The 21,314-nt window shown below is 33.9% G+C and overlaps 1 protein-coding gene across 1 annotated transcript in view; it reads left to right on the forward strand.

Moving 5' to 3' along the window:
- Positions 1 to 21,314, forward strand: part of ADGRV1 (adhesion G protein-coupled receptor V1) — a 471,657-nt gene that overhangs the window by 60,665 nt on the left and 389,678 nt on the right. Inside the window, 7 exon segments of the mRNA XM_039875052.1 lie at positions 951 to 1,077; positions 1,687 to 1,904; positions 2,495 to 3,238; positions 5,386 to 5,759; positions 14,217 to 14,393; positions 17,926 to 18,106; positions 19,048 to 19,250. Of these exon segments, the coding sequence (XP_039730986.1) occupies positions 951 to 1,077; positions 1,687 to 1,904; positions 2,495 to 3,238; positions 5,386 to 5,759; positions 14,217 to 14,393; positions 17,926 to 18,106; positions 19,048 to 19,250 (2,024 nt within the window).

The raw sequence follows: 21,314 nt of genomic DNA on the forward strand, positions 1-21,314 counted from the left end.
ACTTTATTCGTATCAGTGTAACTAACATTTACAAATAACTTCTTTGTACCAATTACTCAGCATCTACTCTGCCAGAGCATAGAATTGATTAAGAAGCATTTGTCCAAGGAATGTATAGTGAAATTTGTGTGTGTATATATATGTTTGTGTGTGCACTAATATAATGTGATATTTGTTATGATACATTGACAAAGTGTGAAGTGCTGTAGAGGCACAGTGGAGATGCACTTAACTTGGGAATTCAAGGAAGAATTCCTGGAAGAGTTGTTTCTTGAACTGGGTCCTGAGACTTGATAAGAGTTAGGTGAGTAAAGATGGGAAGGACTTTTACTTACATATGGAACAGCTGGAGCAAAGAGGAAGCGCTGTCGACCTCAGGGAAGTGATGAGAAGAGACCTAATGAATTGGCAGTAATGGTGCAAACATGCTGTGGAAGGAATTGGAGTAGAGAGGAATCAAGTTCAACACCATAAAGATGGCTTTGTTCTGTTTATGACCAGATCAAACTCTGTTGCCCAAAGTAAGAGATCTAAACTTAAAAGAAGAACACTTAAGCCAGTGATTCAAATAAATATGGACAGGAATATTGTTAAGTTATGGGGATATAACTTTCCTTATTTTTTTATGAAATGAAAGAATCTACCTCAAAAAGTTGAAATTAGATAAAGCTATATTGTTTATCTCTAATTAAACTATTGAAGCGATATTCCTGTTGTGAAGAAAAGTAGTATGTTTTTCAATAAAATAATTCTTTTGTAATTTGTAATTAAACATTTCCTCAAAGACAAGTCACATTAAATTTATTTAGGCATCTCTCTTGATGACCGCCACTGAGGAAATTCTTGCTGAAATTTGCACTTAATTATAAACTGTTTCTTAATTTAAAAATACTAATTTAACAGGAAGTTAACTACTTTTTGTTATTTTGACTTTTCCGTTTTTAATTTAGGTGATACAGTAGTATATCAACATGGAATAGCGACAGTGATAATTGACGCTAATGATGACCCAAATGGTATTTTTTCTTTGGAGCCCATAGACAAAGCAGTAGAAGAAGGAAAGACTAATGCATTTTGGTAAGCATGTTTAGATTTAAAAAATTTCAAATTGGATAAAATAAAATTTTATGCAAAAATTTCTTTCAAAATGAAAAAATTGGTTAAGATTGAATAATTTCATAGTCGGTAGTATGAATCGTAAACTTTTTTTATTTGGTTACCCTTTGTTAAAAAAAAACAAATGAACAACACTTTAGCTGACAAGCAGGACTTATTCTCCTCACCTTCCTTACCCTAACTTCCATCCTTTGTCAGGACTGAGTGTCTTCAATATTCAAGGTCTTCTGGAACTCCTCTCTTAAACTAACCTTAACCTGTCTTTTGCTTTTGAAGAACATTTGCCAATGCTCACCTAAATTTTTTCAGTTGGGCTTAGAGCTTAACTTTCACTTTGGATTTTAAAGACTATGACTTTTAAGACTGCTTCTCTTGATATTTATTTAAAGTTCTACTTTATTCTATCTTTTCTTCATGGTTGCTCAGTAAGGATTGGCTGGCTGGTTTATATTAAAGATGGCAAATAGAAAAAGTACGTTTTTTGATATGACACAGAAAGCTCTCACTAGATTTAGATTCACTACTAATAAATTTTTCATAAAAATTAATTTTCTTTAATTTATTATGTAGGATTTTGAGGCACCGAGGACACTTTGGCAGTGTTTCTGTGGCTTGGCAGTTGTTTCAGAATGATTCTGCTTTGCAACCTGGACAAGAATTCTATGAAACTTCAGGGACTGTTAACTTTATGGATGGAGAAGGAGCCAAACCAATAATTCTCCATGCTTTTCCAGATAAAATTCCTGAATTCAATGAGTTTTATATTTTAAAGCTTGTTAATATTTCAGGTGCTGTGTTTTCTTTTATTTTTTACCACTAAAATTTAATATTTTATATTTAAATAGAGCTGTAGAGAAAATACAAGTGAAGAAGTAAGTAAATCTTGATTGTCTGACTTTAAATGTCAGAATATCCTTTTTAATAGAAGTGTTCTTTTTAACATTCATTTTGTGGTCCGAGCTCAGTTAAATTTTATGGATGGAGACTTGTATCCATCTTCAAACTTGTAAATAGATTTTTTTCCCACCCCAATATAGTATCTCCAACAAAACATTAATGGAAGTTAGGAACTTAAAGCTTGGTCTTTGTGCCATAATTTAAACAATCAATTGTCCCATCACTTTTAGTTTTAAGCACAGGAATTCAACCTCTCTAGTTAATATCCTCTTTTCAGGCTTGATTGGTTATTAATAAAATTATGCCGAGCCAGAATACCTTTGAAAATGTGGTATAAACCATATGCTGACACTGCTGTTCACTGATGAATGGGTAATTATTTAACCAGAAGTTTGCTAAACAAATTCCTTTAGTTTTCACCTTAAACTAGAAAGTACTTCAAATTCTGGTTTCTCATTCATTATAAATTTTCTTATTATAGGTGGGTCCCCAGGCCCTGGGGGCCAACTAGCAGGAACCAACCTCCAGGTGACAGTAATGATTCCATTCAATGATGATCCCTTTGGAGTTTTTATCTTGGATCCAGAGTGCTTAGAGAGAGAGGTGGCAGAAGATGTTCTCTCAGAAGATGACATGTCTTATATCACCAACTTTACTGTGCTGAGGCAGCAGGGTGTCTTTGGTGGTGTACGTGTTGGCTGGGAAATACTGTCCAGTGAGTTCACTGCTGGATTGCCTCCAATGATAGATTTTTTGCTGGTTGGAATTTTCCCCAGCACTGTGTATTTGCAACCGCACATGCGACGTCACCATAGTGGAACAGATGCTTTGTACTTCACTGGGCTAGAGGATGCATTTGGAACTGTTAATCCGAAATACCATCCCTCTAGGAACAACTCAATTGCCAACTTTACATTTTCAGCTTGGGTAATGCCCAATGCCAATACAAATGGATTTGTTATAGCAAAGGATGATGGTAATGGAAGCATCTACTATGGGGTAAAAATTCAAACAAATGAATCTCACGTGACTCTTTCCCTTCATTATAAAACTTTGGGTTCCAATGCTACATATATTGCCAAGACAACAATCATGAAATATTTAGAAGAAAATATTTGGCTCCATTTTTTGATTATCTTGGATGATGGTATAATTGAATTCTACCTTGATGGAAATGCAGTGCCCAGAGGAATTAAGAGTCTGAAAGGAGAAGCTATTGCTGATGGTGAGTGTTATCTTTACACCCAAGACACTGCTTTTGGAATTTAAAAAAATTTGATTTCTTAAAAAAGCCAACAGATATTTAAAAATCTGCCCGTGTTTCGGTTTAATTTCTTTAAATAAAACTGTGTGCCTACCAAGACCATAAATTCTGTGCTGTGCATAGCAGAAGAGTGTCAGGTAAAGTCTTTGCCCTTGAGGTATCTGGAATATGCTCTGGGCGAGAGACGTGAATACAGATCACTTCAATACACTGTAGGAAGAAAGGAAAAAAATTACGGAGGAACATTTATTCCTCTTGTAGTAGGAGGGGTGGGACATGATCTTTTAGATAGAGAAAAGGACAAAGGTGTAGAAATTCGAAACAGCATATTGTATCTGGGGAGCTGCTGCTAGCTCAGTCTTGCTGGGGATGAAGGGTGGTGAGGATAAGGTTTAAAGAGGAATCGGAAGAGAAATAAAAAGCCAGCAGTTACAGGGGTTAATAGTATCAGGAGTAAACTGGTGAATTCTGTGGAGTGCTTTGAAGAGATAATCTTTGTTTTTAAGCTGGATCTATGCTGTTTCCTGGAGAAACACATTTGCATGTTTATACACCAGTATTGGTTATCTCCATTATAATCACCACTTCCCTTCCAGCCCCTGTATCCTATGATTTGATTCTGTTTTTTTATTTAGTAAGAAAGTAGAACAGAACTTATATGGTTATAGCTTAATGGGATATTTTTGTTTTGAACTTCCTACATTAGATATCTGGTTGTCTTTTTTTTTCCTAGTGGGGAAAAAAAAATGGATAAAAGAAAAAACATGCACACACTACAGATTTCAACCCCAACACCTGTGCTTACAGCACTGTGTGGCATTAAGTAATTCACCTTTTGATTGTGTTATATACATATCTGTTAACATTGATTCCTTTGGCGATAGCATGGTAGTAGAAAGAGAATGGGAAAGCCTGGGGGACCTGAGACCTCGTGCTTCTTTTCTCTGTTTAGCTTATTGCAAGGAACTTATATTGTTTTTGTAATTTGAAAATGTATATGTATTTTTCAAGTTATTAATGAAATATAGTATATGTTATAGATAAGAAACTATATAAAAGTGTACATAAGTGTACAGGTAGATGAATTTTTTAAAACTTTAAATTCATGTTTCAGCACACATGTAATCAGCCCCCAGATCAAGAAGCAGCATTCCAGAAACCCCTTTTGACTCTTTTCCAGCTATTAACTCACCATCCCCACCTACTATTGCCATTTCTAAGAGTGTAAGACTAGCTTTTCCTGTTTTTTAATTTATGTAAATAGAATTGAGCAGTGTTTACACTTGAGTGTCTGGCTTCTTTTGCTCACTCTTGTGTATGAGGTTCATCCATATTTTTGCCTATTGTAGATATTTTACTCTCATTGCTATGTAGTCAGTTCAGAACCACTGGAGAAGGCATGGGACAGTGCAAGATACTTGCAACAACCCCAAAAGCACTGTCTGCGTAATGACTTGTAAAACTGCCTTGGTTGATGATATTGATAAGAAATATTACTTGTATATTTTCCCTAAATCACCACCAAGCTCTCATCTTACAAAACTATCTTAGTCGAGTTACTGGAGAGGAAATAAGTAAAGAAGAAATAAGAATTGGTGAATTCCTAAAAAGAGTTGTTATTGATAATTGGGCTGCATGCTGTTATCACCTTTGACCCACAAAACTTTTTTTCCTGAATTCTCACGACTTTGTTTGTTTGTTTATTTATTTTTATGACTTTATTTAAATCAAGATAAAATTCTAACAGATGAAGCCTTGAGGTTTTCAAAGAATAATAATACTAAAGTTTTAAAATTGTGACTGAATCGAATCATTCTATTCTTAGATGTAAAAGGAAATTTTAATATTTCCTAAAAGAAATGTCTGTTCAAATATAAATGCATATATACATGCACACATATATACATATACACACATACATACACATGTATAAAATATCCATTAGTACAAAATATGTTAAATCCTAATGATTACCGTACTGACTTCATTTTTCATCATAACAGAAATAACCTTTTAAAAAATTATTCCAGTCCTTCCTGAATCACACTTATAATTTAGGACAGGATAGTTGTAGGTATTGCAGCATTTAAACCCATCTCTAATTTCAGGTCCTGGAACACTGAGAATCGGGGCAGGAATTAATGGCAATGACAGATTTACAGGTCTGATGCAGGACGTGAGATTCTATGAGCAGAAATTGACCCTTGAAGAAATTTACGAACTTCATGCTATGCCAGCAAAGAGTGACATACACCCGGTTTCTGGATATCTGGAATTCAGACAGGGAGAAATTAACAAATCGTTTATTATTTCTGCAAGAGATGACAATGAAGAGGAAGGAGAAGAGTTATTCATCCTTAAACTAGTCTCTGTTTATGGAGGAGCTCGTATTTCTGAAGAGAATACTACAGCAAGATTAATAGTACAAAAAAGTGACAATGCCAATGGCTTGTTTGGTTTCACAGGAACTTGTATACCAGAGGTAAGTAATGACCTTGGAGAATTTTGGAGTTAGAAAATTCATTGTAGGTGGGTTTATTTCTTTCATTTGGCAAGATTGCTTGAATATCTGTCTACTCTAAGCCCAGAAGTATGCTAGAGCCAGTGGTTACAAATGTAAATTATAAGGTCTTTGCTCTTATAAGTTTACAATATGAATCAAAAGCTTAATAAGCTGATAGAAGTAATAAGTTGGCAAATGAAACTTTAGCAGTTATCTTTAAAGTTAATGCACTTCACAGAATGTATAATTATACTCTTCATGTAATTTACTTTTTAACTACTATTTGGATACCACATTAATAAATAATATATATTGAAAGCTTCTATGAATAATTGCAGTTGAAACTTTATTAAAATATGTTTTTTTTTTCCTCATATGTGAAAAGTACTTAAGTAGTTAGTTACAACATTCTTCCATGTTGGGTATAAATGCCTTTCTTATCAACCTTCTTGGCCAGCTCAATTCATTAGGCTGTTTTACTATCCTTATCAGTTCTTTCCAAGTTTTCAGAGATTCGTAATCATCTTGGTTTCCTGTTCAGTAATGTGAGATCTCATGAAACTACTTCACAGGTGTCTTGTGTGACAGCAACAGCTCAGTGTCTATGAAAAGATGCCAAAGAACAAGAGAGCCTTTCCCTTTGCAAGTCAATTCTTACAGGGTATATATGCAAAGTGAAATGGTTAAGAAAAAACATGAATGGTTAGAGCTTGGAAATATATGTGGGTTGTAGGCTTCATTGTTGTTCAGATTGGGGTGCCTGACTCTGTGGAATGTCTTATTGCGCCGCTTAGCTTTATGGTTCGGTGACAATTTTGAGAGATCTTTAAATAGTTGTCTTTTTCTAAACTATCAATAAAATATCCTAGAGTAGGGGGACAAATGTCATGTAAATCTGTAACTTAAAAAATAAATGTTTATTTATAATGATAGTGCCGTTAACTATTCAGTCATCAAAGAACTTTACATGTTAAGATTTTTTTATACACCTTTCTGACAGTCCATAACATACTGCAAAAATAGTATTATTCTCTCCTTTTATAAGGTTAGCAACAGAGACTAAGGAACCTGAGAAAATAACCTATGTTGAATTAAATGAGACAGGATCAAATACCTGGTTCAAAGCTTGGCAGTTAATAGTACTTTAGAAATATTTTCCTCTTTTTTTTTTTTTTTTATTTGCTCCTAAGATACAATGGGAAGAATGAGAATTTAAACCTATGTTTTGTGACTTCTAACCTGTTGTCTTTCCCTCATATCTTTAATATCATCACCTGTATTTTTAAAAAGACAGGTGGCTTCCATCAGAGTGTGAGGGCCAGTAAAACCAGCTTTCCTTCAGTTCCTTTCACAACCTGGCACCTGCCTATGACTCGGACTTCTTGTGTATTTCTTCTCTTGTGTGTTTCAGTCAGACTTGCCTTGTTTCAGTTCTTATGTCAGAGCATCAGTACACCCTAGCCTTTCTATCTGGAGCACTCTTATTCCAGATCTTCAAAATTAGTTGTTTAAGTCTCAGCTCCAAACGCATCTCCTCAGTGAAGACTTTCTTACTTAAAGTGATCCCCGCCTTCTTCCAACTGATTACTTTCCATTCCTTCACCAAGTTATACATTTTTTTGTAGCATTGATCCTACTCTTAAATTACCTTTGTTATTTATACCTATTTATTTACTGGCTACCCCTTTCTACCACAAAGATGAAAGAGCTCTAAGTATAATAAGATCTTACAGTTCATTATTGTATCTCTAGCACCTAGATTGGAATATAGTAGGTACTCAATAAATCTTTGTTGAAGTTATGAGTGTATTTTAATATCAACATAAAAAAACTCATAGTTGAAATTTCAAACATGTTTAGATTTAGTTAAACTGCGTGAACAACCAAACTGAAAATAAAAAACCCATAGATTTTAAAAACCTGCCTAAAATGAGGAATAGTTTTTGAGTATTTCTCTCGTTTTCTGGGCCATTATAGTAAGTTTTCAATGCTGGCTTGTCTCCCAAGTTCCATTGCTAAATTGTTTTGGTGATGGTTTAGCTTCACCTGGGTATGTAACTTTGACTGTTCTCAAAAATCTCAGAACTTGAAAGGGGCCAGTCAAGCTTTTGATTGCAGAAGAGAGAACTTCCCTAAGTAGGCCACGACACCTATATTATTACAACTGCTAGAAAGAAAAAGAAAACATGATTGGTTATTCTCTAGGCTCACATGAGAGAAATAGAGTATATGTGTATTAAAAAGAGTAAAGTTTAGATGGTTAATAGAACAAAAGTGTTGTTGAGTCTGAAAGATCAAACACTGGAATTTGATTGTCAGGAATAATACCAGATTTTCATTTCTGAAACTGTTAAGAATAGAAGTAGCGAACTCTTAACTATCATCTTGGTGTCATTTGAAGCCAGTAATATGAAATATTTTTATCATCATCAATAATATTATTTATTGATTACCGAAGTTCTCAAAGTGTAGCCCAAGGACCTCTGGGGGTTCTTGAGATGTTCTGGCGTTCTACAAAGCTCAACCCTAATTTTATAATATACTAAGATGTCTTTTTTATTTTGACAGTCACACACAAAAACAATGGTTGTCAAAATGGCTGGCTGCTAGTGCCTTTGTGTGAATTAGGGTGGTGGCACCAAACTGTAGCAGTTATTGTCTTTTCTCCACATGCCTGTAGTTTAAAAGGTGCAAATCTCACTTAAGAATATCTTTGACGAAGAAGTACAGAATATTAATTTGATAAAATCTTGAACCTTGAATCCCTGTCTTTTTACTATTCCATGTCACAAAATGAGAAGCATAAATAAAATACTTTTGCTGCAATAACAAAACATGATAGTTGCCTTGAAAAAAAAATGCTTATACAGATATTGAGTTGTGAGCTGAATTAGCTGCTTTTTTCATGGAACACCATTTTTACTTGAAAAAATTACAAATTTTAGTTATTTGGACTTGGGTATCTGACATTTTCATGAAATGAATGAAGTGAGTCAGTGACTAGAAGGAAGATAACTGATGGTAGATACTTCTTGACAATGGTAAAAATTTGAGCTTTCACACAAAAATTAGAATTTTAGAACGTTTTTACCTGCCAAGGTGAGTTTGACTATTTCCCAATACTTAAAGATTTTTCAGATAAGATCGATGATATTAGCAAGTACCTTGATAATATTAGCAAGTGCAATTTCTTTATTTTGTATAATGAATTGTGTCAACATTTGGAAGATCTGTATAACTAAGTGAACCAATATTTTCTAAATAATTGATGCATAATATTACAAATTAAACATGGGTCAAAGATGGATTCAAAACACAAAGTAGACCAATGGAGTTTAATGTATTAGAGTATGATTCTACATTGCAACTCAACTGTAAAAACCTACCACTTGTCAAATTTTGGTTATAGTATTGAGGAAGAATACCCACAACTATCTGAAAAGACTATTAAAACACTCCTCCTTTTCCAGTTATATATTTATATGAGGCTGGATATTCTTTATATACTTCAAAATAACACATAGCAACACAGAAATTGATTGTAAAAAGAAATATGAAAATCTAGCTTTATTAAGCTAGGAATTAAAGATTTGTAAAAATATAAAACAATGCTTCCTTATTACTAATTTTTTTTGGTTTACAAAATATTATTTCTCAAAATATGTTGATTATGTTAGCATGTATTGAATTTATTACTGATGTTTTAAAATGAGATAATATATCAATATTTAATTTTTTTCAATTTTCATTTGTAAAATGGTAAGTATCAGCAGATTTCACCAACATGAGCAAAAAACTCCCTGGGGTTCTTAATTTTTATGAGTGTTTTGGAGTCCTGAAACTAAAATATTTGAGAACTGCTTGTTCAGTCTATGCCTAGAATTTGTCTTCAGAGTTTAAATTTTATGGTTATTTGCTTCATTTTCAGAAATAAAAATCATTGTCACTTCTGTAGATTATTCTACATTGTGTTGCAGTGACATTGGAAAGTTAACTTTTTTCTTATCCCTTTGAAAATACTGGAGGCAATAGAAATTCTTTAAAGACTTCTGAGTTATGTTATGATTTTACATTTTTTATAGATTTATATGACAAAGTAATATTAAGATTAAAATGGAAGCATAATCACATGTTAAATAAATATTGAAAATATGTAGAATATGACATACTACTTAGCATATTGAAAGAGGTAATTATTTTCTGATTTGCCCTCCCTAACAAGGAACACAATGCTCTAGAAAATAGGAGATTCTTAATAAATGGCAATTGAAGGAATGACTAGACCTGTGTGTAGTTTAGAGCCCCGATAGGGCCCCCAGATAGTTCTTTGGATCCCAAACAGGATCTATATAGAAAGGATGACGGATTTTTATTGGCTCGATAGCCCAGTAACCACACTCTCTTGTTGTCTTCCCATATTTTGTTATTCCATGTACTTTTTAAGTTATTTTCTCTCTACCTTGTTTTAGCTCTGTTTCTGTATGTCCTGCAATCTTATATAACACATAATTATGTAATGATATTGCTTTTCAAAATAATTGATAGAACTTGCTATTCTCATTATTTTACTTTTATAACTAATACTTGGAATATGTTTTATATTTATAAACTCACAGCCTAAGAATAAATTTAGAGACATTTTGAGAGTATTTTTGTAAAAATGAGAATATTATTTAGCTTGGACTGTTTGGTTTTAAGTGCCTGCCATATGTTATGTGAATAGATTCCTTTAGAGATAAGTGATATTGATATAATCTGATATCACAGATCATTACCCAAGCATGAAACAAAATAAAAAATTAATTGGATGTGTAAGTGTTTAGCTTTAATCTTCTATTTTAATAGAGAAAGCCAATTTATGGTTCAGAACCATACATCTTTTCTTGGAATATCTATTTCAAGAACTCTTCTCATTGTTAACCTTTGTAATTACTCTTCTGTTGACCTGAAGATTTAGCAAATTCCTGACTCAAAAGAGAAAACTGTAGTGGCTACTATTTCTTGTGAAAAGCGTAGTGATGATGGTTTCAATGATTATTATTTGATGTTATGCTCCTTCATATATTGGCCTAAACATTTGCTTGTATCACGATTCTAAAGTCAATTAGATGAATATCTTAATAGTAAAAAAAAAAAAAAAAGGGTCTTTTAATGATGTATTCTCTACATTTTGATCATCTTCTGGTATTAATTTCATCCTCTGGTCCAATATTTCCTAAATTGAACAGGCTTGGTCAAAAATATTCCTATTTCCTTATTCACGATCCCATTTCTGAAACAATCTCTGGCAGGAGGATGGGATGGGAAAGAAAAAGCTGAATTTTTAAACTATTTTAAAATGAAAAATTTCATACATACATAAAATAGAGAAAATAGAGTAATGGACCCCAGTGACTCATCACTTAGCTTCAGAATTTATCAGCCTTTTGCCAATGTTGTTTGATCTTTTCTGGCTGAAGTAATTATTAAAGCAAATCTCAGGCATTATGTCATTTCTCCATAAATTCGTAAGTATGAAACGTGGATTTTTACTAAGCATCTTTACCTGGTTTTTATATGGACCCTTGACATTAGAAGTTTCTTCCCTAAATGGAACTTCACAGAGTTTATTGTATAAATTATTGATTCATTAAATTTTTTATGAAATTTTGATGTATATCACATATTGGCACAAGTTGTATTAAATGTAGTCTTTTTTTTCCTTTGTAAAACTGAAAATGGTTAGTGACAAATTTTGTTGAAGACTTTTCTAAATGAAAGTGTGGTTATATAACTTTTCCCCATATGATTCCTTTAAGCAAAAGGCTTCTGCATGGTAACGCAGAAGAAGTCCTGCATGGTAATGCTTACTGACTTGGTAAAAAGCTGTAAGGAAACATCATGGATTCTTGGGTATACATTTGGATCGATTTAACCCATGCATCTTGCTAAAAAGAGGAAAGTCAAATATCCACAATTTGAGATTAATGTTTTTTTAATTTAACTTATTCAAAATGAAGAAACTCAGGACCATTTGACCTTAAATCCATACTCTTTTCCCCCCACATTTGCTTGTGTACCAATTGGCTATGATGAAAATGATGATATAGATGCCTAGGTGGAAATTAAATGAGATGCTGTATTGAGCACCTAGGTCTCTAAGCTTCTTATTCTTCAGCCTCTTAGAGTTGGAGGGCCCCACCTATAAAAACAGTCAGTTCTGCCATAATGTGATAAATAGGTTTCTAAAAATCCCATATTATGCCAAATTACATAATTAAAAGCAAAGTATTTATGGGAAATTTGGGTTAGAATAACACTACTCAAAAACTTGGTCAGTGACATGTAAAAAATGAGATAGGAACCTAATAAAAAAGACCTATACAATAATGTTCAGTACTTAAATACTACAATATACCTGTCATATACCTTGAAAAAATCCTTAAGTTTGCTTGTAGAAGTGGATATCAGAGGAATCACAGCTTTTGAATTATTGTGAAGTGATAGAAGGAGGGTTATCTGAAATCAAAAGGAAAATCGTCACATTAGATACAGATAAGAGTGGATGGTAACACATGTCTTGAGCTGAAGTAGTTGGTAGATGTTTGAGGAGTGTGTGTGTTTATGTATTTCTACATCGCTTGTTTCAAGTGGGTACAGTTTTCTCCTGTTTACCATGTTTCTTGTGGATGAAATCACAAATAAGCAAATGTGAAATCCATGTTGTGTTAAAAATGCTCTCTGATGTATCAGTTGTGTTGGAACAATTTTATAATTTCAAAACCAATGGTAGAGCAGAGCTGATTGTATTTGATCCTCTTCTCTTCGTCTATACTTATTTCCCTTGTCATCTCATCTAGTCTTTAAAAACCATTTATATAATTCTATATTTACATGCCGTTTGTATATAGGCTTAAATACCATTTATATATTGATGCCTCCCAAATTTATGTTAATCTTGGCCTCTCTAAAATTCCAGACTCATTTCTCCAGTTGCATACTTGGCACATATCTTGTATAGATATTTCAAACTGGACATATTTAAAACTAAGCTCTTTGGCCTTTAACAGAAAACCTGTTACTAACTGATGGAAGAGCAAAAATCAAGCCTCCTTCAAAGCCTGTTGCCTGTCATGCATGACTCAGCTTATCTGTTGGTGCTTGCTGAACGTGGGCCACCATCACTCTACTGCTTTATTCAGGAGTAGCTCTGAAGGACAAGGGCAGAGTTATGAACAGACCACTTAGCTATTCATCTTGTGTGAAGGGAGAAATGGTCTGAAGTATGAAGATACCCATATCTCTGAGCAGTACTAATGATGTAGTAGATTGATCAGGGTCTTGGGAGAATCAAGACTAGAGACAAGAAAGTGTAATGTGAATAGACCACTGAGAGTAGGTACTACGTATGAGGGGCATTTCCCAAAAGGCTCTCCACAACCAGGAAGTTAGCATGATGCATTGATTGGCCGTCAGCAGACTCTACTCCACCACCACAATGCCATTAAAAGAGTGATGGCAGGGCCTGAGGCGAGGTATGGGCCTGAGGACATGAGCTTCCTCTTATCAAGACTAATCTAGCAACTGTTGCTTCTGATGTCAATAGCAAGTAACAAAGACTAAGCACTTTTCAATGAGTTAAGTGGTAGATTGATCCCCATCAGGCCCTTTTACTTCAGAAGGGCAGAGCAACTCATTATTATTGGAATTAATACTTTAGCTAATGAGTTTATCTACTTAGTACTTCTGCCAAACCATCACCTGAAGACTGAAGAATGCTTGTTGTATCTATGGAGAACCTGCATCACAGTACTCCACAGGGATTTGTTTTATGTGAAGGAGGTATAACAATGGGCACAGATTCCACTTACCATATATCACATTACCATATATAACAGCTGGCCTAGTACAACAATGGAATGGCTTGATAAAGACTTAGCTGAGGTGCCAGCTCGTAGGGTTGGGGTGTTGTCCTCCAGGATCCAGTATGTGTATCCAGTGGCTGATATCTGGTTCTGTGTCCCCAATAACTAGACCATATGGGCTCAGGAAGCAAGAGATAAAACTTAAACTGGCTCTATCGCCATTACTCTCACTGGCTCACTGCCAGAATTTGTTTCCCGCTCCCATGCTTTAGGCTCCACTGGATTAGAAGTTCGAGTTCTGGCTGGGTCTGGTGGTGTCCACCAGCAGATACAGTGAGATCTCCACTGAACAACTACTTGGTCACTTTTCATTCTTTTTGCTTTATTTATCCCTGTAAAAGAATTAGAGAAAAATGAATGGTTATAAATATTGTTTAGTAGTCAAAAATATATCTGGAGGAATGTAAAGCCTCTTTAGAGTGGTCAAAATTTATAGAATTAAGGTTTTGTAAAAGGATTTCATGATAGCATTGTAATTTTACCACTGATTTCAATTAGAATATGCTTATAAATAATTTATATTCAATTTCAGATTGCAGAGGAGGGATCTACCATTTCATGTGTGGTGGAGCGAACCAGAGGAGCTCTGGATTATGTGCACGTTTTTTACACCATCTCACAGATCGAATCTGATGGCATTAATTACCTTGTTGATGATTTTGCTAATGCCAGTGGAACTATCACATTCCTTCCTTGGCAGAGATCAGAGGTAAACCCTACCTTCTTTGTTTCTTTGAAAGCCTCCTAGAAAGCTTTCTCTGATCTGTTTGTTCTGTAATTTATATGCAGCTTCTTGCTATTTAAGCAATTTAAAAAATTTAGGTGATTAAGTATATATAATGTTATAAAATATTTTTGTATTTATAGTACAAAAAACAGGATTTTCAATGTTGTGTGTTATAGTCTTACTTGTTCTTTAATCCCAATGTAATAAAAATGATATAGCTTGGAGATTTATTATTGTGGGTTTTTTGTTTTACTGATACAATGGGAAACTGCAGAGTTCTTAGTGGTACCCTTTTAGTCAGCCAATGAGAAATTCTATAACTATAATCTCATTTTCAAATTTGGAAAAATGAGGTATTTTTTTTTGTTTGTTTTGAAAGTACAAATGATCTCCCGTTTTATCAAAAATTTTTCATGAACTGTGATCTCGTTTCTAAATAGATGCTGCAGAAATAAATGAATCTTTGTAAGTGAAATTGGGATGAGACCTCCTCCTACATCAGAATTTTTTACATTCTTTTTGTCTATCATGTTGGACTGTTCATCTTCATATTTTTTTTATTAAAAACGGAAATAGCTAATAGGTCATCAGGGATAAATAGTAAAATAACTTCAGGCTTGCAATTACAATCTTTGAGGAAATTTCTCACCGATTTAGGAATTAGTTCATTGGTTGAAAAAAATAAAATCGAGGGTAGATTTTGAAATGTTCTTAAGATTTAAAGAGTTAAAGCTAAAAAAGAGTGATCAAATATTGATAATTTTCGGGAAGAAGGGAACAAATTAAATAGTTTAGAACAAAAGTTCCCTAGCAGTCTGCAAATAAATCCATGATAACTGTTTACTCGTCTCCAGTAAAATGAGGAAAATTAGGACAACAAGGAAGTTTTCATAAGGCTATTTAAAAGACTATTTTATTCTGATGTTTTTTACTCCTTTTTTGGATTTAAAGCTGTCTTTCTCTTATCAAATAGTAAGGATAGCATGTGGAAATTTCTTAATGTTCCTACTTGGAAAATAGAGTTGATTCCTCAATTTTTCCCTTAGAAGATTTACCAACTATGAAATAAATATATAACCAGAAGCCATTGTTTTATAAGTGGGTGCATATACATTTTGGAAAAGATAAGAATTAATAAAATTTTGGCCAAGAAAATGGTCGTATATGCTCCTGTAAAGAAGTATTTAATATTAAATGAATCTTATTAAGAAAATTAATACTTTCTTTTATAATTTTTTTAATTAAGAAAATAATTGACCTTTAAAGTAACAGTAATAAGATTGAATAGTGGGGTTGGTTTATATCGCTATTCCTGCTAGGTCTATATTAGCCTCTCCATCTAACAAAGCCAGTAACTGGATACAGAGATATCCGTTGTGCTGTCTAGCACGAACAGCACTAATGTGGCTTCCACTTCATTACTGCCTTCCAGATCACTGGAGAGTCTATCTAATTGAATATACTTAAATCACACTGAGAAACTTAGTTGTAAGGTAGTCTGCAAAGTGTGTGTGTGTGTGTGTGTGTGTGTGTGTGTGTTTCTCTGCAGTACAGGAAAGTACAATGGAAATGTATTTTTCAAGTTTTTTTAAAAGTCAATTTAGTGAGTTATGACCAAGACTTTAAAAATAGGATAGAAAATAGCAGAATATATAACATATAGTAAAGGTAAATATTGTTTTGTGTACTGACTTGTCATGTAAACTACATTTGTTTTTTACCTTGATAGAGTCTTCAGTTTCAAACTCTTTTATTCACTAAAATGAACGATTACTTTGATATGCTTCAACACTTTAAAAATATTTATTGCTTCAATTTTAATGTGTATCTTAATGTTTTGGAGTTGCTTTTCACAGCAACATTTGTCAGCTTTCTAGAGGCAAGACATCTGAAATCTTCATATTACTTATTGTTCCCTTTAGTTCAAGAGCAGTGACATGATTTAGGTAGTAGGTGTCATTTTTATACTACTCTGAGCACATTGACCATGCCATGTATTATTTTCTTAATTAAAAATTAACATTAAAACCAAATTCAGATTCTACCTTGGACCTACTGGATCAAAATCTCTAGAAATCTACATTTAAGAAAAAGTCCTCCAAATGGTTTTAGGCCCATTGATTAGTGCTTCGGAGATTGCCTTTGAAGTTAGAACTTGTTTTCCAACTGTTCTTACCTTCCTTTCTGGGAAAAACCAGGAAGTCATCCTTCATTCCTTCCTAGCCTCACTTTCTATACTAAGTAGAGTCATCAAGACTTTGGGCTTCTATCCCTGGAACAAACCTCAAATCCATCTATTTTTCTTTATCTCCATTGGCACTGCACTAGTTCAGAATCTGATTTCTAATCCGTCACTTCCTAACTCAACTCCTTGTATCCTTTCTTGCTCTGTTCACTCATTTACATTCTACCATGTTACTTATTCATGTTACTTATTTTGTCAATCTCTTGTTTATAGTTCTTTAATTTCATTCCATTCCTTATGGTATAAAGTCTATTTTTTAATGATAGCATAAAAAGTCCTTATGATCTGACTCCTGATTATCCACCTGTATCTTTCACTCCAGCCTTAGTGATCTAATTGCAGTTCTTTCATGCCCTTGTATCTTTACCAGTGTTTTTCCTTTATTTGGAATATCCTTTGCCATTGTCATTTACAACTGAAACTAATTCTTTAAGATTGCTTCAAACATGTCTGTTGTAAAACCTTTACCAGGTAGAGTTGTTCCTTTCTCAGTTTATTTTGTACATAACTATATTATGACATGTTTACATTGCATTTTGAATTTTTTTTTTTTCTATAGATTTCTCTCCTACAATAGACTGTCAGCCTCTTAGGGACTGGGGCCCTTTCCAACTCTGTCACATTGTAGAAATCAAAACATGCTTGTTCAATTAATAAGGGAAGGAAAAATTAATTTTCACTTCAAATTTTGACTTAAATTTTGTAGAGTATGGCTGAGTTACTGCTACTTCCTTTCATAATATTTTTGGACATATTGCTTATGCCAGACTTCTAAGGCCCGTTGTGAATCTAGTTTTTAAAATGCTATTACTAAGTTTGTCAGGCTTTCTTTAGTGAGGAACTAGACACTTATATATTGCCCTTTCTTACTACCCTACCACATCCTCTGATAACATGCAGTTCCTCAGTTAGGAACTCTGTACCCTGAGGTGTTTGATACAAAGAATATATGATGTATCATATTAGTATAATATCATATATGGCATATTAGTATACAAGTGGGATAATTTTAGACAAAGTGTTACTACTTAGCACTCATTATTGTTTAAAGAATTAATTTCTCAGATCACTCTCTCTCCGCGTCTGTCTCTGTCTCTCTCTCTTTCTCTCTCTCTCTCTACATTTTAGTGTTTTAAGTTGGTATAGAAATCAGTCATGTTAAATAGTAACTTCAATTAAATATAATATAATTGCTATTTAATTTTCTTTTGGTAAGTGATAATTTATATATGCCTCTTGCTTAATGACTCTGGATTTTTATATTTATAGGTCCTAAATATATATGTTCTTGATGATGATATTCCTGAGCTTAATGAGTACTTCCGTGTGACACTGGTTTCTGCAATTCCTGGAGATGGGAAACTAGGTTCAACTCCCACCAGTGGTGCAAGCATAGATCCTGAAAAGGAAACGACAGATATCACCATCAAAGCGAGTGATCATCCATATGGTAACCAAGCCCTTTCACAAGAATAATCCTCTCTGGGTGTACTTGGTCTTGTTAAGAAATTCTTAGGAGACTTTTTGCAAACGATTGAAGTAGAACTTTAGACCCTCTCACTTCTAAGCTCTTGAACTTTTAAGCTGCCATTTTGAGAAGCATTGCTTATGAAAGAAAATGTAAAGATCAGTTTCTGAAGTTTAATAATATACTTTGAAAATACATGTAGTAATATTTAAAATGAATAAAAGTATTTCTATTTGTGGCTATCAAAAATTTTTTTATTTTAAAAATTATCCTAGTGTCATATGTTAACACCTAATTAAAGTACTTTATAATTTATATTTATTAAGCTTCGAGAAGTGGCATTGTTACTGTATGTTTATATTGATTCCTTTTTGTCTTACGCTGAAAAGTGATAATTTTCTTAATTGGGGAACTATTACAGATATCTGTCCTAAAAACTGAGACTGTTTTCTGCATTGAAAAATAATAGTTCTTTTGTAGGAAGAAAGTAAGAACATTTATTAAAAAGTCTGTGTAGGAAACCTAGGAGAATCTTTTACTTATAGTTAAATTTTTAAAAATATGTTGCAAATCTTTAGTTCAAGAATGAATTCTGGAGAGTCAAACATGAGCAAAAGTTTGATAATATATACCTTGAAACCCCATCACTATTCTTTTTATTGATACTTCTGTTAAAAAAAATCTTTCTTAGGGTAGACAAGAGGAAATTTATCATTTTAATTTTTAGCATTCTAAAAAGTAAACATATTCTTTGTCAAAAGCATGTTAATTAGACTTTCACTAAAGTCTTTTCTAAATGAAAGCCCCCAGAATATTATCCTGTTGATTAAAATAATTGTGCAAGATTGTTTCAAATAAGTAAGAATTTCTTCCACAGATAATTGGGTCAAGAATGATGCCCTGCCTCTCTTTGAATCTACCAGGCTTGCTACAGTTTTCCACAGGGCTGCCTCCTCAGCCTGAGGACACAATGACCCTGCCCGCAAGCAGTGTTCCTCAGGTCACTGTGCAGGAGGAAGATGGAGAAGTTAGGTTATTGATCGTTCGTGCACAAGGACTCCTGGGGAGGGTTATGGTGGAATTTAGAACAGTGTCATTGACAGCATTCAGCCCGGAAGACTACCAGGTAAATCACTTAATCCTTCTGAAGTGGTATTTGCACTTGTAAAACAGACATAGTCCTTCTCTTGGAAGAGACTTGGCACTGTACCTGGGACACACTAAACAAGGAAAATATGCACTGATGGCTTTTTAAATTTATGTAAATTAAAGTACTTCAGTTCCTGGAAGCCTGACACTTAAATAGCTGTAATACTGATTTCTTGTACCTTATATTTGTCATAGGCTTCACTCGTATTATTTATTTTAATATTATAGGTTTTGATCAGATTATTTAAAATTATGTTTCTTACACGATATATTTAAAATTATGTTTCTTATACATTTTAAATCCTCTTGTCTACCTCCATCAAAAAAAAAAAAGAAAAAGAAAAAAGAAAAAAAGCCTAGGATTTGGAACTGGTTTAAACTGGTCTTCTAAATGTGTGGCCTTGGGAAACTCAATCTTTCCTAACCTCAGTTTCCTTACCTGTAAGAGAGAGATAATATCTGCTGAGCAGAATCACTCTGAGGATTGACAGCAGCATTGTAAGTGTCACATACTATACATGGCACGTGTTTAGTAATGCTCAATAACCACTATCCCATTCTTATCACTAATACTCGTGTTAAACAAATGCTCATAATTTCTTCTTGGCTATACTTCTCAAGAAGTATTTTATATATCCTTTCATAGTTTTGTTTTCTCAAAGAATCTTTTTCTTTAATAAGGTCCACACCATGGTACAGTGTTCAGTAATTTGTATACCCTTTTCCTCCCAAATCCCAGAAACCTTGGCTAATTGAATTCAGTTAATTTTGGCTGTACTCCAGTTAGCAAAGTTTCCTTGGATTTCTTTTTTCTCAAACTCCTTGTTTCTTTTCCGGACATTTATTGTATCTTGACCTAGTTCAGTATGTAACATATTCCACAGGACATCTCAGCTTGGCTTAGTAGTGTCTTCTGTGCATCCTCTTAAAGAAATACCTAAGTCCTTATATTGATAGTCTTCAATTTCTAGGTAGTCTGGACATTCCCACTCTCCAATTGGATTAGCATTTTCTTTAATAACCGGAACGAAACAATAAAAAAAAAACTGTGTTCCCATCCTACATGACCGTTGGAAAGCTAATACCCTTGGAGAGGTTTCTGAGGATTTTCACGGGGGCAGAAACATCCTATTTGTCACTTGTTACCACTTCGAATCATTGCCTTTGCTTATCCCTGAAAACCTGGTAACTTTTGCCTTCACCACTTCTCTATGCTTCAGCTATCTCTGGTCTGTGTTAGGACACAAGTTAAGAATTCTTAGGCTGTGTATGTGAGTATGTGTATATGAGTATGTTAGGAGGAGGCAGGGGGGGTGGTGCCAGGAAGGATCATGTATAGAAGAGGAGACAACTGAAAATCATATCACTGTTCTTAACTTTATTCTCACATACCAAGATCAGGTGATTCCCACCATCCAGGTGGTGTTTGCTTGCAGTTCTTGAGTAATATTAAACAGCTAATTAAAGACGGAATTATAGTTGTGGGAAATGTTCAAAGTTGGAACTCTGGGAGAGAGGTAGGTGTTGACACAGTCTGGTTAGTCTGTGATGTCTATGGGAAAATTATATCTCTGCTGAGAGCTGTGAAGTTTAAGTAGGGAAAAACCAGCAAACTATATGAAGGGAGAAGAATTACTTGGGACTAGTAAAATGGCATGAATTATATGGTAAAAGGGCCCAAATGTAGGAAAAAGCACCTGGGATGTGGAGAGCTAGGTCTGGTGACAAAAGAGGAGATATGCAGGGGCTGGCTCATTCTAGGCCTTATAGATGCTTATGTAGCTTTTATTTTAAAAACAACGTGAAGTAATAGAAGTTGTGTATTTATAAAAGATCATTAGGCTGAACCTTGGAGAATGGCTTAGAAGATACAGACTCTGGATGCAGAGAAACTAGTAAAGAGTCAATTTTGTGGAGCAAGGCAAGAGAGAATGTAGTATCTCGGACTAGGCAGGTAATAGAAGTAGTTGGGCACAAGAAATATAAATAGTTAAAATGACAGGATTTGAGGATTGTTTATTGTGAAGGATAAATAAAGCAA

This window comes from Pteropus medius, unplaced genomic scaffold (assembly GCF_902729225.1).
Source record: "Pteropus medius unplaced genomic scaffold, Ma_sr-lr_union100, whole genome shotgun sequence".
Taxonomy (NCBI): domain Eukaryota; kingdom Metazoa; phylum Chordata; class Mammalia; order Chiroptera; family Pteropodidae; genus Pteropus; species Pteropus medius.